The following is a 20,097-nucleotide window of genomic DNA, read 5'->3' as shown; positions in this document are numbered from 1 at the left end:
TCCCCTATATATTATGGAGACATGTCTGGAGTCATTTGGCACCTCAGAATTAGCTTTCCTGGAAGTATGTCGAATGACAAAAACCCCCATCACAGACAGCCAGGAAACCAAGTCTGTCCCACATCACAGGTTAGTCCTTCTGGGACTTTGGTAATTATTTAACCTCTCTGAGACTGTTTACTCACAGGAGGAACTGAGACACATTTTTAATATGTTCCTCAATTATCGTCCCCAAGATCACCAAAGGCAACGTATGGCCAACATCTCAGTCCCAAGGCACACATGCAAATTATAGATGACAGTGCCAGGTTCTCAGGATCATTTTGTTGGATTCCACCAATGCGGATTCTCAGGTTGGGGGCTCAGTGCTTTTGCAGAACATAGGAGGAGGTCAAGACGTTGACAAGAACTCAGATCTCGGGCACCTCACGGGCTGGCACGCTGCAGGTCTGCAGGCAAGAATAAAGGAGCAACCTGACTAATAAATGCGTTTATTTCTTAATGGAGTCCTGAGGTCCATTCTAACCTTGTAAGATGTCCGGAGCAAAGAAGGGGCCACCCCTCCCCACAGAGAGCACCAGTGTCCTCTCTCTGCCTCTTCTGATGTGGTGTTCTTTAAGGTCCCTCCTGGCCAGGGTGCTTCTCTGGGTAATGAGACAGTGCTGAGAGCCTGGCTGCAGTCAGGGATGGGAGTTTGGTTAGACTGGGCATCTTTCCAAGGCGACCGCAGCCAGCCTATCTGAAGAGAAAATAAATGGCTCACTGGGGTCTCCGGGAATAGTCAGCCGCCCCAGCGCCATTTCCTCCAACGCAGAACAGGTTACGGGCTGTGCAGTGTTTGGAAGTGTTCTGGTCTGGGAAATCAGAGCCCAGCAGTTTGTGACCTTGTATGTCCTCTTCCCTTTCCAGCCCCACTGTCTTCACCGATAAATACAGAGGCTGAAAAAGCTGACCTCAACCGCTCCTCTCTCTTGATGGGGAGGCTGGATAGAGGCTTTAGACCTTCTAAAATCTCTAAAGATTAACACTATTACCACCAACGAGCAATCTTCTCTCTCAGTCCCTTGGTTCACAATTAGGCTACCTAAGAGTTGTAGTTTTCAAACTTTTATTTTTAGACCATGGAATGCTTTCTGTAAGAAAAAAAAAAATACCCAAAGCTTAGCCCTGAGCCTGTAGAACACGCAGAAAATGCTGGTGGAAAGCCGCGATCCCTGTGCATGCTGTTGACCTTGAGCTTGCCCTTGGCCATCCCCCTTCTCTATCCTTGGCCACAGTTGGAGGCATTCATCAAGAACATTTTCTGTTTCTGTTTGTTTCAGGTTTCAAAAGCATAGTACCAGATTTTTTTTTTTAAATGCAAACCAACATGGTTGATAACCCAGGGAGAATTTATTTGGATCTGGAGGGGTCCATTTAGGAATTACTTTCTGGAAGACTGGCCTCTCCCTGGGTGGTTATCAAGCTGTAGTCTAGGTTCTTGGCTTTTGGCCCCATCCTGCTTGGGCTCCTGTGCATCTGATGAGATCTGCTTTCCAAGGTCTGGGTAGGACAAAGAGAAACATCTTGAAAGTCAATGGGTTCAAATCCAAAGCTATTCGCCTGCGTTACCTTGAGAACATCACTTTCTGGTCTCAGGCATCTTCCTCTGAGCAGTGAGACTATTGGGCAAGGCGGTTCCATACCTTGCTGCCAATCTGGATTTGCTTATTCTGAGCTCTCCTAGCCGTGGGCACCTTGTCTTACCAGGTGGGCTGGCACCTGGTGACAGTCCCCTTTGTCTTTCTAGGCTGTAGCCTAAAGCAGATGGAAAACCCCAGAGTGGAGACTTTTGAGGCTGCCCAGCGTTTGGTCCAGTGGTACTGCTAACTCTACAGGTGTTATAGTCTGCATGGGTTTGTATGAGCAAGCATTAGAATTGTTCCATGACATAATGCAATTTCCAGTAGCTGCTTGCTTGAGATTTTTTTTTAATTTTTATTTTTTTATTTTTATTTTTAACAATATTTTTATTGAGCATAAATAGTATACATTTAAACTATATTTGGTGCCCTCTCCCCCCCGTCCCCGTTTTCTCTTCCCCCCTCCCACCAATGGTTGTCCAGGTTAACCATGTCTTATTCATAATTTTACACATGTTCAGATGTAGACCCTCATTAATCAATTTTAAAAATAGTAAATAATCTTTTTTCAATGCACTATGCAGTTAGATCTGCCCTGCCTTGGTAGAGAAAACTTGGAAACGACCTTAGTTGCTCAGCAAAAAAGTGGCTGCCTGGGGAAACACAGGTTTCTGGGCTCCCAACCCCCCCCCCCCCCCCCCCGTCATCATAGAGCCTGGGTTGTAGGAGATTCTGGGGAACTGCAAGGGAACTGCAAGGAGCCCCAGGCCTTCTCCGGGGGAAAGAGCCCTCGGGCCAGATGGTAAAACTGGGACTCTGCACCTCTTTCTGACAGCCACTTTCTGGCCTGAGGTCACAGGCACAGTAAAAAGACCCCTGGGAGTTTCCAGCCTGGTAAAGAAGAGAGCCTGTGATCCTAATCCCATTATTGTGGGGGTTATTGGTGCAGAGCTTTAGAGGAGACACTTTATTTTTTTTATTTTTATTTAATTTTTTTTATTGAACGTAAATAGTATACATTTACACTATATTTGATGCCCTCCCCCCCACCCCCATTTTCCTTTCCCCCCTCCCACCAATGGCTGTCCAGGTTAACCATGACTTATTCATACTTTTACACATGTTCAGGTGTAGACCCTCGTTAATCAAGACCGACCATCCTCCTCTCCTATCTTACCATCCAAACTTAGCTAGTATTTCCCCTTCAATAACTGGAGCCCCACTGGTATTCTTTGTGTTTCCTAGGTTGGGCATATTAGAGGAAACATATGTATCTTCTTCTTTTGTGCTTGGCTGATCTCACTTAACATAATGTTCTCCAGGGTTTTCCATCTCCTTGCAAATGACATAATTTTGTTCTTCTTTATGGCTGAATAGAATTCCATTGTGTGTATTTCCCACAGTTTTGCTATCCATTCATCTGTTGATGGTGATCTGGGTTGGTTCCATATTTTGGCTATTACATATTGTGCTGCTATGAACATAGGTATGCATATGTTGCTATATTTCTCTGAATTCAACCCCTTTGGAAAGATACCCAGGAGTGGTATAGCTGGATCATATGGTGGATCTATTCCCACCTTTCTTAGGAATCTCCACACAGATCTCCATAGTGGCTGAACTAGTTTGCACTCCCACCAACAGTGTAAAAGAGTTCCTCTTTCCCCACATCCTCGCCAGCATTTGTTGTTGTTTGATTTCTTTATGCTTGCTACTCTGACTGGGGTTAGATGGAATCTCAATATAGTTTTGATTTGCATCTCCCTGATGGCCAGTGATGAAGAACATCTTTTCATGTATCTATTAGCCCTTTGTATCTCTTCTTTTGTGAAGTGTCTATTTAGTTCATTTGCCCATTTCTTGATTGGGTTGTTTGTTTTGCCAGTGTAGAGTCTTTTGAGCTCTTTGTATACTCTGGATATTAGCCCCCTATCAGAATGGTGGCTGGTAAAGATCCTTTCCCATTCTGTGGGCTTTAGAGGAGACACTTTATATACCTCATTGCCCTTCTGTGCGGTAGGTTTAGTATCTGTACTTGGTCAATACCTTTTTATATACACAAGGAAAAGTCACTCCTCTTGCTTCCTGGTCTTTGTGATTCTTTTTATAAAGTTATTTATTGGGGTTTTTCCACATATAAAGAAACCCAAACCTCAGGTGTGGTGGTGCACACCTGTAATCCCAGGGACTTGGAGACAGTTGAAGGCCAGGCTGGGCAAATTAGTGATACGATGTCTCAGCATGAAAAAAAAAATAAAAAGAGCTGGTGTATAGCACAGGGGTAGAACTCCCCTGGGTTGGATTCCCCAGTACTGGAAAAATAAATACTATAAAAAGAAGCATAACTCATATACACACATATACACATTCAGAAAATTTAAACAGTAAGGAAATAATCAAAATCAAAAATAAACATCTGCCTCCTTCTATCCCAGTCTTTCTCCCAAAGAAAAGACATTTTAATAGGTTGTATATATGATTATTTTAAGAAAAGCAAATTGATTGCATAAAATATCTGACTTGAAACAGACCTACAAACAGACACACACACACACAGACACACACACACATATTCTCTTAGTATGAATTTTTAAATTTTTATTTATAGAAAAGGGATGATGAGGAAGCATTACTCTGATCTAAGCCTTAGAGCATGATTTTTTCTTAAACAGTGTCTTAAAAATCTTTCCATATCACCACATAAAGTTTTGCCCCATTCTTTTTGATAGTTGCATAATATTTCATAATTGCACAATTATTCAGTCAATTCCATATTGGCAAAAACTGATTGTAATCAATCCTACTCTTGAGTTTTGTTCATAAATTGTGAAAAAAATTAAGAGCATATATGTAGGGAAAATTCCTAGCAGTGTGATAATAAATCAGATTGGCATTCTCAATTTATACTTCTACCAGCAGTAAGGAGAGTGTCCCTTCTCTTGACACTGGGTATCATTAAATTCTTAAGTTTTGCACATTGGTTGTTTGAAAAGACACCTCATATTTTTATTCCTTTTTTCTTAATTAAGAGTTAAGTTTGATCATATTTTCATATAGCCATTGGCCTTTATTTATTTTTATTTTTTATTTTTTTGGTGGTACTGGGGTTCCTAGAAGCCCTTCTACCTGTGGGATACACTCCCTCGGGCTACACTCCCAGACCTATTTTTTACTTTTTTTTTTTTTTTTTTTTTTTTTTTAATGTGGAAACAGGGTCTCTTAGGCCAGCGAGGCTGGCTCTGAACCAGCGCGATCCTCCTGTCTCCGCCTCCCAAGCACGGGGATTACAAGCGTGCGCCACCACGCCCGGCTAGCCATTGGCCTTTAAATTTTGTTTAAAATCTTTTTTTTTTTTTAGATGGAGTAAGTAGGGATAATTACCTGTTTCCTATTTTTTTTGTACTTTTTCTTGATTGCATGTTGTATGGATTCTTACTTTGATATAATTGACCTTCTCACAAGCAAAGAGGAAAGCCCTTTACCTATATCTTGAAAATCTGTCTCTGGGGTTTAGTATGTGTTCTGTCTATTTGTGGTCTAGGGTGCCTTTCTCCAAAGAGCAGTTTCAGCAGTGTTTTAAACCAGCCCTGAGCATCACCTTCCACCTATGTTCTAAGAGCTACTCTGTATTTCGAGCAGGCTCTAAAAATGGAGAGTTGTCCCTCCTATTTCTGAAGCTCTTTTGGGGTTTCTTTAATCACCACAGTATACTCCCATTCTTATGCTTGAACATGAGATTTTCCATAGCAGGTCTTGTATTGTTCAACTTTGGTTCTGACCATAAAGGCAGTTTGCTAAATGTTTAAAAATGCATAATCAAGACCTAGAATGGAGACCAGATACTTCGCAATTACTAGTAGAGGGGATAGGACCAACGCTACAACATATAGGCACTTGTAGAAACTTCCTCAATAAGACCCTGAACGCTTAGGAAATTAAAAGGAGAGTTAATAAATAGAGTGGCAGTCAGTTAAAAAGCTTCAACGCAGCAAAGGAAACCATCAAGAGTCTAAAGAGGTAGCTTGCAGAAGAGGAGAAGATCTTTGCCAGCTACTTCTTTGATAGAGGACTAATATCTAGACTATACAAAGAGTTTTAATAAGTTAACATTTAAAATATTAGAAATGAGCAGTTGAACTGAGTAGATATTTCTCAAAAGAAGAAATACGAATGCCCAAGAAATATATGAAAAAAATGTTCCGCATCATTAGCAATCAAGGAAATGTGAATCCAAACTACAGTGAGATTCTAAGTCCAGTTAGAATGGCAATCATCAAAAACACAAACAATAAATGTTGGAGAGAATGTGGGGGAATAGGAACTCATTGTTGGTGGAACTGAAAACTAGTACAGCTGCTAGGAAGATCAAATGTGATTTTTTTTTTAATGTGAATCTTGGGATTTGTGTACAGCTTGAAGAATGCAAATAAATGTAGAAAATCTGTAGTTTTACTTTTTGCTTGACAGATTTCAGATTTTATGGTTGGATTATTTTTTATCTTCCCCCCTACATAAAGAGACTTATGGATATTTTAATCCCTAACTTCCTAAAACTAGAGATTATTTGGTCCTTTTGTTCTTGAAAGAAGGATGACTTAGCAATGAATAAAATCCTTGAGTAGTGGTTACTTAACCAAAAACAATCTACCAGTCTGTCTATCCATTATCTGTCTATCATCTACCATCTCATGCTGTCTTATAAATCAAGTAAATAATTATTTAATTGTCAAACATGGCTCCAAATACTCTGTATAGAAAATAGAACACAGAAGCATCTCGGATATCCTTTCTCATATGTATTCTAATTCTGACCCGCAGAAGTACCTGTTATCTTGCAATCTGTATGTATCATTCTGCTGAGCATCTTTTTTATTTGTATAACACTATATATACGCACACCCTTAAACTGTGTAGAGTGTTATATTGCACATTTGAAAACTCCCTCTACGCCATGCCACCTGACTTTCTTTGGTTTGCTCTGTGTACTCAACTTCTGTAGCTGAGAACTGTCCGTGCTGATATTTAGAGCTCTGGTTCATTTCATTTCTGCACACTTTATTTGCATTATTGCATAGGATTACGTTATATGAACATACCACTATTTATCACTGTTCTTTTGGAAGGAAACGTAGATTGTTCCTTCCCTAAGGGCTGTCTCTATTACAACCAGTGTAACATATGAACTGGCACGTGCTTAGTGCCTTCTGCACATATGTAAGTTTCTATCTAACACAGATTCCCATCGTGGGTGATACCACTACCTTGGGGGGGGGCACTGGAATAAAATACAGATCCATAAAAGGATGTAAACTTGTTACTGCATCTTTGGTTAAAGAAGGCAGGTTTCCAGGGAAGTTCTGAGTCCGTCCTTCCATCCTTCTTTCCTTCCCTACCTCCCTCCCTTCTTCCTTCCTTTTCTCCCTCCCTCCCTTCCTTCCTTTCTCCCTTCCTTCCTTCCTTCCTTCCTTCCTTCCTTCCTTCCTTCCTTTCTTCCTTCCTTCCAGCAGTAAACCAAATGATTTTGGCAACCTCTGATCCTAACGCATATATTTAGAGATAGAATCGCCAGTCCCTTGGTACATCCATATTCAACGTTATTAGACATTGCCAAAGTCCTTTCAAAAGAAGCTGGTCCAATCTACACCCCCATCAGATGGGTCCATGGGCTCTTGTTTCGGGCCATCCATGTCAGCGGTCTTGGGCACTTTATGTTTTTACAGTGTCCTGGGTGTGAAATGATACCTTAGCATGGTTTTCATTTGAATTTCATTGATAACTTGTGAAGTTGAACACTATTGGGTTTTCTCTTCTGTGAATTGCCTATTCTCTTATTTTGCCTATTTGTTTCTATTTAGATTGCTTCTTTTTTATTAATTGAAAGTTATTTGTATGTTATAGATATTAATTTAAATGTGTTTTCTAGCCTTTGACTCTGAGTTTCACAAATGCTTTTTTTTCTTTTCTTTTTGTGGTACTTGAGATTTAACCCAGGGGCATTCTAAGCTATACTCCCAGCCCTATTTTATTTATATAAAAGCCCTTGTAGAGGATCTTGCTGAGTTGCTGAAGCTGGCCTTGAAAGTGTGATTCTCCTGTCTCAGCCTCCAAAGTACCAGGATTTACAGAAGTAAGCCTTTGTGCCTGGCTTCACAATTTAAAATTGTGGCTGGTCTGTACCTTTTGAGTTGTATTTAAAATTTATTTTCTACTCTAGGATCATTAATGTATTCCCTCATCTTCTTTTCTAACAATTTTTAGGATTTTTCTTGTATTTAAATCCTTAATCCTACCTGAAATGACTTCCGTGTATATATTTTGGTGTACATTTGTGTTTTTGTATGTGTGCAGGTATATTTTTCCCTATTGTTCTACATCTTTTTTAGTAAGAAGCCTGGAAATTTTTTTAGTAAGAAGCCTGGAAATTTTTGAACAGTTTTCCTATTCTTTTCATTATTTCTAATGAATTTTGAGGTAGACAGATGGAATGGAAACACTTTCATTCAAAAAATATTATCCAGGCCCTGTGGGTGGCATAAGCCTGTAATCCCACACTTAGAGAGGAGGATTGCAGATAAATACCAGACTCAGCAACTTAGCAAGACCCCTGTTTAAAAGTAAAAGATAAAAAATAAATAAAAATAAAAAGGGCTAGAGTTCAGCTCAGTGGTGGAGTGCCTTGGATTCAATACCCAATAAAAATGCACACACACACACACACACACACACACGCGCGCGCGCAGAACATAAGAGCATATATCTATACATATATATGTATATGTGTATGGATGTGTATATGCAAATGTGTATATGTGTATATGTATATACTTTGCATATATATATAACAATTTAATATATATAAAACAATTTAATAATACTAGCAGTACTGTTCTAAATGCTACATAAGCTGGACGTGATGGTGCACGTTTGTAATCCCCGCGCTTGGGAGGTGGAGACAGGAGGATCGCGCTGGTTTGGAGCCAGCCTCGCTGGTTTAAGAGACCCTGTTTCCAAATAAAAATATATTTATAGATAAAATAGGTCTGGGAGTGTAGCCTGGAGGTAGAAGGGCTACCAGTAACCCCAGTACCACCAAAAAAAAAAAAATGCTACAGAATATGATTTAAGTATATGAACTCATTTAATCTTCTCAAAAACCCTGTGGAAATGGGTATTACCACTGTTTCTTCTTGCCTTTTGAGGAAACCAGTACACAGAGAGGGTTGAAACTTATCAATGGAATCGTAAGTAAGAGTTCCCCTCAACTAGTACATTGTCTCATGGCCATGGAATTAAATTTCAACATTCTTAAGAAGGCTGATTCACCTTCTCCAGGGTTACCATTTTTTAAGGTTGGCTTGAGAGGTTTTTTTTTTTTTTTCTGTTTTTAATGGCATTTCATCAGGCTATATTTAGCATTGATCCTTTCTAATATGTATTCTGCCATTTGATGTTGTTTTTTTTTATCTAAAGACTAAAGTCTTCCATCTGCTCAGAAAAGAACACTATTAACTTTTAATTATTGTTTCTGAATGATCACTTCTGCCTCTCCTCTGGGACTCTTATTTTAAATGGATTGTGAGTTCTGGCTTTGTCCTCATGTCTGTCTGCTCTCCTCCAGTGTTTATCTTCTTGTTCTCCCCTACTGAGTATGCACTGTGCCTCTCTCCTTGGATCTACTTTTTCAGTTTCCTTCAACATCATTCTGTTGTCTTGGTCTACAGCTCCAGGGAACAGTCCTGATTGGTTTGTTGCCTTCCCATGGTTGCTGATCTAATTTCACAGGTGCAAACTTCTGTTGAGTCTTATAGAGATCACCATTTAGATAGCATCTCATTTTCCCCTCCCTTTTCTTGCAGCAAATCTGCTTTATGGAGAAACTTGCCCTCTGGTCGCTTCCTTATCAGAGCCAGCAGCACTGCACCCCTCCAGGAGCTCAGCCTGGACCTCTCTTTGCTTTAATCTGCCTCCCTCCTGGGGACAGTCATTCCTTGGTACTGTCACTCTGACTATTCTGGCTTCTGCTGAGATTTAGGAAGGACATGGAGTTCTGACAGGAGGTCAAGACAGCCTGGGCAGTGACTAGGTAGAAGAAAGCCTTCTCTGCTTTGAGGAGGGTTGTCATTGGTGAAGGTCAGGTGCAGTGCCAGAAACAGTGATAAAGGCATCATATAGATGCATATTTGGGTTCATCAGGTAGGAACAGGCATGCTTTGGCTCCTGGCAGGGATTGTGTATTTGTAGTGAGATGTGGGGGTACTCATGCTTTACTGGGGTGCTTTGCCAAGCTCTCTCTTACGTCTACCTAGAGCTCTGCTGCATATATGGCTGTTTCTATGGAATTGCAGTTTGATCCATGTCTATACTTCTCTGTCCTCTGGTTCTGATAGCCAGCAAATGGGCAGAGATTTGGGATGTTGGCTTCAGGGCAGAGAAGGTGTCTCAGTCAATAATCTTACTGCTGTAACCAAGAGCAACTGACCACTCAACTTAGAGAGGGGAAAATTTATTTGCTCACAGTTTTGAAGATTTCAGGAACTAGTCCATGTCAGGCTGGGTCTGCAGAGCTCAGGGCATGGCAATGGAAAGCAGAGAGAGAGGAAGAGAGCAGGACTCTGATCTTATACCATGGAGAGAGTGAGCAAAGGGAGGAGGAGCCATATATAATCCCCATGGCCATACCCCTGTGGGAACACCTCCTCCAGCCACACCCTACCTACTTAGGTTACCACCCAGTAAATCCATTACAAAGAATTTATCTACTGATGAAATTACAGCCCTCCTGACTTAATTATGTCAACTCTGAACATTAATACAGGAGCTCTTCAGTGGACATTCTATATTTAACCATAATAAAAGGAAGTGGCTATTTGGATTACAGCTAGAAAATCATGTTATGCCCATCCATACCACTCCCATCATCAACTCATTCACTCTGTGCATCAGAGAATTTTCCAAAATCAATTGGACCATAGACTTTTTTCTTCCTGTCCAGAGCTCTGGGTCCTGTCTCTTCCCTCCCTCCCCCAAACCTTCTCAGTCTCTTTTCATTTTTTTTCCACTCAAGCCCTCAGAACTCTGAGCTTCAATTTCTATAATCTTGGGTGTTACCAAGTGGACTACTCATGACCTGGCATGTATGCTCTATATTCTGGCTACAGTCTCGAGAAAAGTCACGTCTGTAGTGGTCAGATCATGGGGATGAGGGTTGTAGAAAGTTTCTAGGGTTAGGAGGCAGGAAGACCCGTGTGAGCTCCAGGATCTAACACCGACTGACTCCCATTTTCTCCAGGATTCTGTTGAAGGGTCTATGAAGCCAGGTGTGCTCATGGAATGAATGTGATATTTGGAGTCAGGGAGCCCAGAGAGAAATGTTGGCTCTGTCCTCTACCAGATCTAGCCCTTTGGCCTCTGTTTTTTTTCCATAAATAAAATGGGAGATGATAGTAATAAATAATCTACCAGGCAGTGTTGATTGAAATATTAAGCAAATACAATATATGAAAGATCTTTGTAGACTGCAAAACATTATATATAATATACGTGTGTGTGTGTGTGTTTGTGTGTGTGTGTGTGTGTTTTACTGGGGATTGAACCCAGGGACATTCTACCTCTGAGCTATACTCCCATTCCTTTTTATTTATTTTTTTGTTTTGAAACAGGCTCTTGCTAGGTTGCTCAAAGTCTACTGAGGATGTCCTTGAACCAGTGATCCTCCTGTGTCAGCTTCCCTAGTACAGAGATTACAGGTGTGTGCCTCCATGCCTGGCTTTAATTGTGCATTTAAAAGCCATATTTGCAGAGGTTCCATCTCCTTGCCTGGCCCACAGTAGGCAATCTGGAAACTTCAGTTCTGTTTCAAACATGCAGAGCCCCAAAGCACCAAAGCAATGCTTAGTCCTAAGGGATCTTGTTCCGGCTGACAGATAAGAATGATTTGTAAATAGCACAGGCACTGTTTTATGTTCCCTCGTTCTCGGTATTGATTTGTTTATCAAAAATTTTATGTAGAAGGAGCGCAAAAATAAACCAGCCTAAATTCTTCAGGAGGTATCACAGGTTCTGAATTAATGAGGTTCAAATTTATGAGGATTCTAGATTGGGGCTGGGGCTGGGGCTGGGGCTCAGGGGTAGAGTGTTTGTCTAGCATGCACAAGACCCCACATTCACACACCCCCCACAAAAATATAAGCAAAAAAAAAATACTGATGATAATTCTGAGCTGATGCTTCTGTATCTTACTGTTCTGTTGTTGGATGAGGTGGGGAGAGAGTGACTGTAGTTTGTTATAGCAGCAGGGTCTCAGCACTCCTGAGTTTGGGAGCCTGCCTTCCATGCATCCGATCTACTAAGGAAGATGTACGTCTCCAGGTTGCAGGGTCCTGTCTGGGGCTAGCACATAAATGGGGCACATACAGACACAGTTCATTCAGTTCTGGAAATTTTATGGAAGTATGTTGTGACCACAGAGGAAGAATGTTCTTTATAGAAAGCTGAGTGGGCCTGGCTGATCTCACTTAACATAATGTTCTCCAGTTCTTTCCATCTTCATGAGAATAACGTGATTTTCTTCTTTATAGCGGAGTAGAATTCCATTGTGTGTATTTCCCATAATTGTACAATCCATTGATCTATTGATGGAGACCTATGTTTTCTCTAATATGCCCAAACTAGGTAGTATTAGGGATACCAGAGGGACTCCAGATAATGGAGGGGAAACTTCAGCAAAGCTAGAATGGAAGGATGGGAGAGGAAGAAGGCGGAGGTTGATTAATGGAGGAGCTACATAAAAATATGTGTAAAAGTATAAATATAACACGGTTAACCTGGACATTCATTTTTGGGAGGGGGGAGGGAAAGTGAAGCCGGGTTGGGGGGGCACCAAGGGGTAGACCATTTTTAATATGTCCCACGTAAAAATAAAAAAATTAATTAAATTAAAAAAAATAAAAAAGACTAAAATAAAATAAGAAACCTCTGAGGACTGAGGAATGAAGTGACTTAGTCCAGCACCCTGAGGCTGTGGAACAAGAATTGTCAAAGTCTGGTCCCCAGACCAGCAGCATCGGTGTCAGCAGGGGCCTTGATAGAAATTCAGCTCTTGCAGTTTATCCAACATCTACCACATCAGGAACTCTGGGAGTGGGCCCCAAAAGTCCATTTTAAGTTCTCTTTGTTATTATCTTTTTTTTTTTTTGCAGTACTGGGGATGGAACCCAGGGGCATTCCATTTTTGAGCTACACCCCAGCCCTATTTTTTATTCTTTATTTTGAAACAGGGTCTCACTGAGTTGCAGAGGGCCTCGCTAAGTAGCTGAGTCTGGTTGCGAACCACAATCCTCCTGTATCAGCCTTCCGAATGCTGGGATTGCAAGCCTGCACCACCACGCCTGGCTTCTCTTTGTTATTCTGATGCATGCTTAGGTTTGAGATCTGGGATATAAAGAAAATACCTGGAGCTAGACTCCATCCACGTGAGGAAGACCACTAGAGCCATGAGTATAAATAATGGGTAGTACCAGACACCTAAGAGTATCCCAGCAAATGCTCATTGAACCTACCTGAATAAACTCAGCTTAGGTTGCCTTTGTGTTCATGCTAACACAGTGGTTTTCCTTCCCTGCAGGTGATGCATTAAAAACCCAGACGAGCTCTTTAGAAATACCCCTTTTAAGCCCAGACTCTGCCCAACTGAATTAGAATCTCTGGAGTTGTTCTGGGCACCCATGTTTTTAAAAGCTTCCAGATGACTCCAGTGTGCACCCTGGGTTGAGATCTACTGATCCAGAGGATACCCTGCTAAGAAAAATTGATATGGCTTGATATAGTTTAGACATGCATTTCACCTATTTGTTTTAGAAAAGTTACACATTCCTATTAGGAAAGAACTTGTAAAATACAGAAAAGTTGAAAGGGAAAATAAATTAACATTCATGATCCAGCTATCCAAAGGCAGCCATCAATATCTTTGTGCATTTCCCTTCAATCTTTTCAATTTTTTTTTTGTATGCACTGGTTTGAATTTTTACAGTGCTGTTAAATTTACTATATCATTTTCTACCCCCTTTTAACTTTATATCATAAGGAGTTCCACACATTATTATAATTACAAATGCAATTTTTTAACGTGTGCTTGTGGCGGCATAAAAGAAAGTGGCTTTCCTGCATTTCTGTGTGTGCATCCATCAGGACGGCATTTCAGGTGCTCTTTCCTTCCTTTCAATGCCCGTACTTTTTGGGGGGTAACATTATAAAATCGTACTGTGAATGTCCAGAAGTAGAATAGCAATCCTTCCTGCTCTGAATTTCTTCTTCCACGGTCCTTCCCCCTGCCCTCGACCCTTCTTTTCCCTCAGCCCCACAGGTAGGTGTCTGTATCTGGCTGATGGAAGATACAGCCGTACTGCAGAACTTCAAGAAAGGAAAACACATAAATATTTTCCCAGTATTTTATTACCACCATCCTGCGCATCAGCCCCAGCCGTTACTGGATTTCTCCTAAGTTCCAAGTCCCGCAGTTTGTGCATGATTCATAAACACTCACATATATAGAGCCGTCCCCATCGGGCCCACGCCCGTGTGCTTTGGAAAGAAAGGAAACAAATATATGACACAAGAAAGAGAAGGCAGGCAGGCAGGCTAAAAGGGAAGAGGGAGGGACACTTACAGAAGGTCCCTGCCTCGTGACTCAGCTTACGTTTATATTATTATTATTATTATTATTATTATTATTATTATTATTATTATTACAATGGTATGAAAGCAGTATGTCCTCAGTCACAATGATGCTTTTTGGATCTTGATGTTTGCCTGGGCTAGCTCTATATTGGTACGATCCTCTCTCAGGATGCCAGGCAGGAGTAGGAAGCCACAGCATGTGGTCAGCCCACAAAGGTGAAGGGGAAATGGTGGACGCTTGGCGCACGGTGTGTGCTGTGTAGCCAAGCTACGACATGCAGTAGGGAAGGACAGAATCGAGTGCGTTTCAGAATCAGGATGTTTCAACTTGCTCTGGGCTTACCAGGAGGTAACCCCACTGGGAGTTGACCAACATCTCTACAGTAACATGCTGGTGTGTTTCGTGTTGGGTTAGGAACGCCCATATCAAGCCATGTGTCTCCCTTCTGTCTCTGTTTTCAACCTAATGTCACTTCTTGTTGCACGGTAATATATACACACATATATCTGCATACATGTGTATATATGTAGCTAAGTATATATATAGGAATATATTCTCAGTAATATATGTTATATATATATATTTTTTTTTTTCCTTGATGAATTCTGCCTTCTGGTTGAAATGCAAGCACCCCATCCTTGCTGGGTGATGGGGCTGCGATTGTCTCCTGTTTTGGTGTGCTGGATGCGTAGGGTAATTCTACCCCATCTTCTTGCAGGGCATTATGGGAAGGATGCTTACCGAAGTGGAGGACCAGAACTCCATAACTTCATCTCATCCGGATTTGTCACGTTAGGAAGAGGACACACGAAGGGTACAGTGGAAACCATTTTTTACTAAAAAAAATTTAAGAAAATACAGAGGTTGCCTAGGGAACCCCTGTCTGAAATGTGAAGATGGTGTGGAATCCCAAGCCCGGTCCAGGACAGGAGGAAGTGGGGTGGTGCCATAGCAGCTTGTCCTGGGGACATGCATGGCTTCTGACAGGAGTGACCAGGAGCGCACAGGTGTGACTTTAGAGGGCCATAGTCTTCCAAGACACATCCATCCCGCTTCACCCATGATGGGGAGCAGGACGCAGATGCCGGTGGTTTCTTCCTCCTCCCCATGGAAGGAGACCACGGGCAGTATGGTGGGACTTGATACCGATGGATGTGGCCGCGTTTGCAAAGTGTGTCTTCCTCGTGTCTGTTCCTCCCTTTCCACTCGAAAGCCACATTTTATAACCTGTCGACCATGTCCGGTACTGTGGGTTTTTAAGCCGGCGTGCATGTGGAGAGTTTTCAGCCTCCTAAGTGTGTTTCTGCAAGACTCTATGATGTGGACACAATGGTAGAGGTTATGCAGACCTTCAAGCCGCAAGATGAAAGCTAACCTAGCGTTTCTGCCAGCCGCTTTACGACCTAGCTGACAGCTTGCAGAGCATCTGTGCAGGGGGTCTGGAATCCTCCTCCATTCTCTCTTTCGTTTGAACAGAGTCCTACTACTGCTGTGATCATTCTGTCACATTAAGAGTAACTGGATCCCTCGCTCCTTTGATTACCTTCCCAACACCTGTGTGCTGTTATCAACCAAATGTGAACCTTGTTGTCGGGATAGCGTATCCCTTGTCCTCCTCTGAAATATGTGTCTCTTTCCAGTATGAGTGAACAAAGAACTCTGCAATATTTTCTTACATTCCATGCACCTACTTTTTAAATCCCCTATGTGATGTTTGTTCATCCTATAGAGAAAAAAAAAAAATATATATATATATATATAAATATATCTGTATCTGTGTATGTATCTTCTGTTGTGTCTGTTTGTGTCTAAATAAAGTTTATTGAGGACCCAGGTGGCATTTGTGGCTACTGAGAGTTGCAGAATCCAGTTGGGACTGGTTGGCTTCAGAAGGGGAAAATGGGCTTCGTATTTGACCACCAAAATAGACAATCCTAGAGACACTTGTATCAACTCCAACCTGGGATTGCCAGCCCCCAATGCCATCCGCCATTTGCTTCATGATAATTACCTATGACTGAAAAACAGAATACTCTAAAGCTTAGCATTTTTTAAAACGGTAATACACTTGTCTTGTCTCACATAGTTTCTGCGGGTTGGGAATTGTGCTTCTGAACTGGAGGTGGGTCTCTCATGACTTTGCAATTGCCAAGCCAGGCAGGGCTACATCTCTGAAGACTATTGAGTATAGGCTTCGAAGATGGCGTCTTTCCATGGCGCCAGCTATTGGCAGGAGGCCTCAGGTCCTCCCCAAGACGTTCTCTCCCTGGCAACTTGAGTGTCCTCATGGTACATATGGTGGCTGGGTGTCCTCAGAGCAGGTGATTCAAGAAAGATACAAACCAGAATGCCTTTTCTGACCAAGCCTATTGGTGGTACCCCATTATTTTCACAATATCTTATAGGTTACACAAGTTAGTCCTCTTCAGGATGGGAGGTAGTTATCCAGGGGCAAGAACACCAGGAGATGAGGATTATTGGGGACCATTTTGGAGGCTGGCTTTCTTATACCTACAACCCATGGAATGAAGATACAAATCTGGATGTTTTATTCAAACAGAACACAGTGGTTCTTACCAAGACTTCTCAAATGCATTGTTTCCTACCCATCACTGCTGCCCCTTGTAGGTGATTCAACCTGAAACACCAGACACTCCAGCCAACAGGACTCTGGATTCAGTAAAGTGGATTCAGCTAAGAAATATTCAAAAGTAAACAAAATGGAATCTTGTCCCGATCAGGCTCACATTTCATACAGGACTTGAGAGTAATTCCAAGGAGAAGAAATAGAGCCATTGAGATAATAGAGAGTGCAGTGGCACGAAGCCACTCCTGCCAGGAGGAGATGAAAATTGAACAGAGACCCGCATCCCAGGCAGGAAGGCTTAGATAGACACATTCTTGTTGTGTGAAGAAAGAGGAAGGAGCTCTGCGTGTGTGATGATCCAAGTGCTGGGAGGTGTTGGGGCAACTCTCAGGTCATCTGGGTGATGGAGACAAGGTGAGAATACAAGAATCTGCTGCTCTGTAAGAACCTTTTCAGACCCTACAGAATGATCCAGAGCGGGTCTCTCATTCCATCTAAATGACACTCCCTGGAGATTTGGCTGGATATGGCCAATCCTGCTGTCCAGCTGGACGTCCCATGAGGTCCAAGGCAGAAAATTAAGAAAGGGAGGAAATGCTACAAAAGGGGTAAGTATCTTGGAGTAGGTGATGGGACAAAAGCTGGAGGAGTGACAGTCCTGATGCCAGGTTAAGAGCCTCCAGGGGAGTTACAAGGTAGCACCCTGATGCTTTCAGTCCACAGAGCTGAGCAGGAGCAGGAACAGCGCCAGGAAATTCTAGAGGCCACTTTGTTTCTGACTCCCCAGGGAGGGAGTCAAGCTGGGAGTTGGTTTTTCACACTCAGAAAATGTACAGATTGTGGCTAATGATAATTCTGGTAAATAGTTGAGCAGGAATAAGAGAGATGGATAAGAGGAAAGGAAAGACAAAAATTGGGTGGGGGGGGCAGCCTGATGCTTGAGGGATATTTACATGCAGGGCTTCTAAGGTAGGGTAGCTTAGGGTAGAGAGGAGCCCAGAGCGATCGCTGTTGTAGTGGGAGAGAAGCTGGAATTCAGCAGATGAGTCTATCAGAGCTGAGTTCTGAGACCTTCGGCTTCTTTGGGTTCTGAATGTGCTGAGGGCATCCCGCTCACACTCTCCTCCAAGCCTTGGCTGACTCCTCTCTTCCTGCAGTCCTTCCCCAGCCTCCTGCTGCTCTGAGCCATGTGTACCCCAGGGGGCCAAGTTTCCTACTCCTGCCAGCCCGCTGGTCTGGGCACTGCCATAACCTGGTCGTATACAAAACTAAAATCAGGTCTTCTCATCTAGAGAATAAAGGGGGGGTTTGGAAGCATAGATTTTCATGGAGCCACAGGCTGCCACCCCCATGTCACGCTTTGAACAAGAACCCCCTGACCATCAGTGGATTGTACAAGGAGATCCCCGAGCCATTTGATTAAAGGAATCCAGCTTGGATATTTGCACAATCTGGGGAGCCAGGGGAGAGAGTGGGTTGGACTATGTATGCTAAGGTATTTGAAGGCTGGACTGGAAAGAAAGTGCAGAGCTCAGAAGGCGTCCGGTCTCCATGGCAACACTGAGGCGGGAGCCGCAACTCAAGAGTGAGCTGATAATGGCCTCTGTGAAGCCAGTGTTACCGGGGAGCATTTTCCCCTGTACTTCTCCACAACTGAGGGGTGGGTGGGAAAAGTAGGAGCAGAACAGGGAGGAATTCTTGAGTTCACAGCCTAGGGCATCAAAGCACTAAACCACTCCTGGTAGTTTGATCTGTATACACAGGACGCCTCTCTTGCGTGACCCTGCCTGTTGGCTGATGATTAATGGTTCAAGAGCAAGCACTAGTCATTAGCACAGTGTGCCCGGCTTTATTCAGTGGCATTTCACGTGATCCTGGCCAGCACGGGAGGCCGCCCCTAAGTCTTTCCCTGAGGACAATTCGTGGAATCAGTATGATTCCATGTTTTGTTTTAATTGTGTCACCCTCAGACAGTGGCTAATTGGTCAAAACTAATTAGTGTCGAGGACAGATCTGCACATAAATGGTGAATTTCATCATCACCCTGTCATTCCATCTCACAACATTACTTCTGTTCAAATAAAATAAAAAAGCCAGGCTTGGTGGCACATGCTCGTAATCCCAGCATTTGGGAGGCTGACACAGGAGGACCCAGGTTCTCAGCCAGCCTCAGCTACTCAGTGAGGCCCTTTGCAACTCAGTGAGACCCTGTTTCAAGATAAAGAATTTAAAAAATAGAGTTGGGGGTGTAGCTTGGAGGTAAAATGCCCCTGGGTTCCATTCCTATTACCGCAAAAATAAAATAAAATAGTAACACACACACACACACACACACACACACACACACACACACACCCCAGCACTATACCTTTCAGAATTTCCCAACTGGATATCTCACTTTGCAAGTTCTAGCTATCTTAAAGGTAACTATTCTACAAAACTCCCCTGGCCACACAGATCCTGTTAACAAGAGCATTCATGGCCCTCCAGAAAGCTGAATGCATGCTGTGACTCTCCTCCAGTTGGCCCAGGACTCGATCTCTACCTAGATTATTTTCGGCAGCAATTAAATCAATCTGAGAACCATGGTATCCTGAATCCACATCCTGAGCTCTTCACAAAGTCCATCTCTAGGTTAGCACCACCAACTTTGTCTTTGGGAGTCTCTTGGGAGGCCATAAGCCTGACACTGTGCAAGCCAGGCCATGAGCTAACCAAGGACCTGGATCATCCCTCTTCATCTAATCTCTTTCTAATAGAGTGCTAGTGTCGAAATACCACACTGGATGACATGCCCACTGGCCTCGAAGACATCGCCCAACAGCCACTACTTTGATAAATGGTGTCAAAGGGAAAAATCCTCATCTAGGAAGCCTATCCTGAGTGTTAGATCATACATATACCTGTGACCATTAGCCCACATAGGTACCAGGCCAGCCTACTGGAACAGTTTGTAGGGCTGTAAAGAGAAAAGAGACAGTACAAGACAAAAGATGAGCATCGGATGCTCTGCAAGTCTCTTGATTTGGGAAGATTCAGCTCTTCCCTGTGAGGTGTATGTATGTTCTCCTCAAAAGAAAGATAATTTGGGTACAGTGATCTCTTCTGTGTCCCCTCCAACAGTGGGAAAAGAGACAAGTGCTAAATTCCCTAGCTTGGGGTCATGAATGCATCCTTTATTCTTCAGTGTCCACCAACCCAACTCTACTTTT

General features: G+C 42.6%; 1 protein-coding gene across 3 annotated transcripts in view; it reads left to right on the top strand.

The window, feature by feature from the left end:
- Positions 1–20,097, top strand: part of SHISA6 (shisa family member 6) — a gene marked incomplete at both ends in the record, with an annotated part of 333,812 nt that overhangs the window by 144,591 nt on the left and 169,124 nt on the right. For 2 of the 3 annotated variants that reach the window (XM_080712668.1, XM_080712667.1), the window contains one exon: positions 15,017–15,112. The exons of the other annotated variant lie outside the window; for it this stretch is intronic. In XM_080712668.1, the coding sequence (XP_080568794.1) occupies positions 15,017–15,112 (96 nt within the window). The remainder of the gene's footprint in view (positions 1–15,016; positions 15,113–20,097) is intronic. 3 annotated transcript variants of the gene reach the window in all.

Source organism: Muscardinus avellanarius, assembly GCF_963383645.1.
Source record: "Muscardinus avellanarius genome assembly, chromosome: 16".
Lineage (NCBI taxonomy): Eukaryota > Metazoa > Chordata > Mammalia > Rodentia > Gliridae > Muscardinus > Muscardinus avellanarius.
This window is presented reverse-complemented; position numbering and strand designations above follow the sequence as displayed.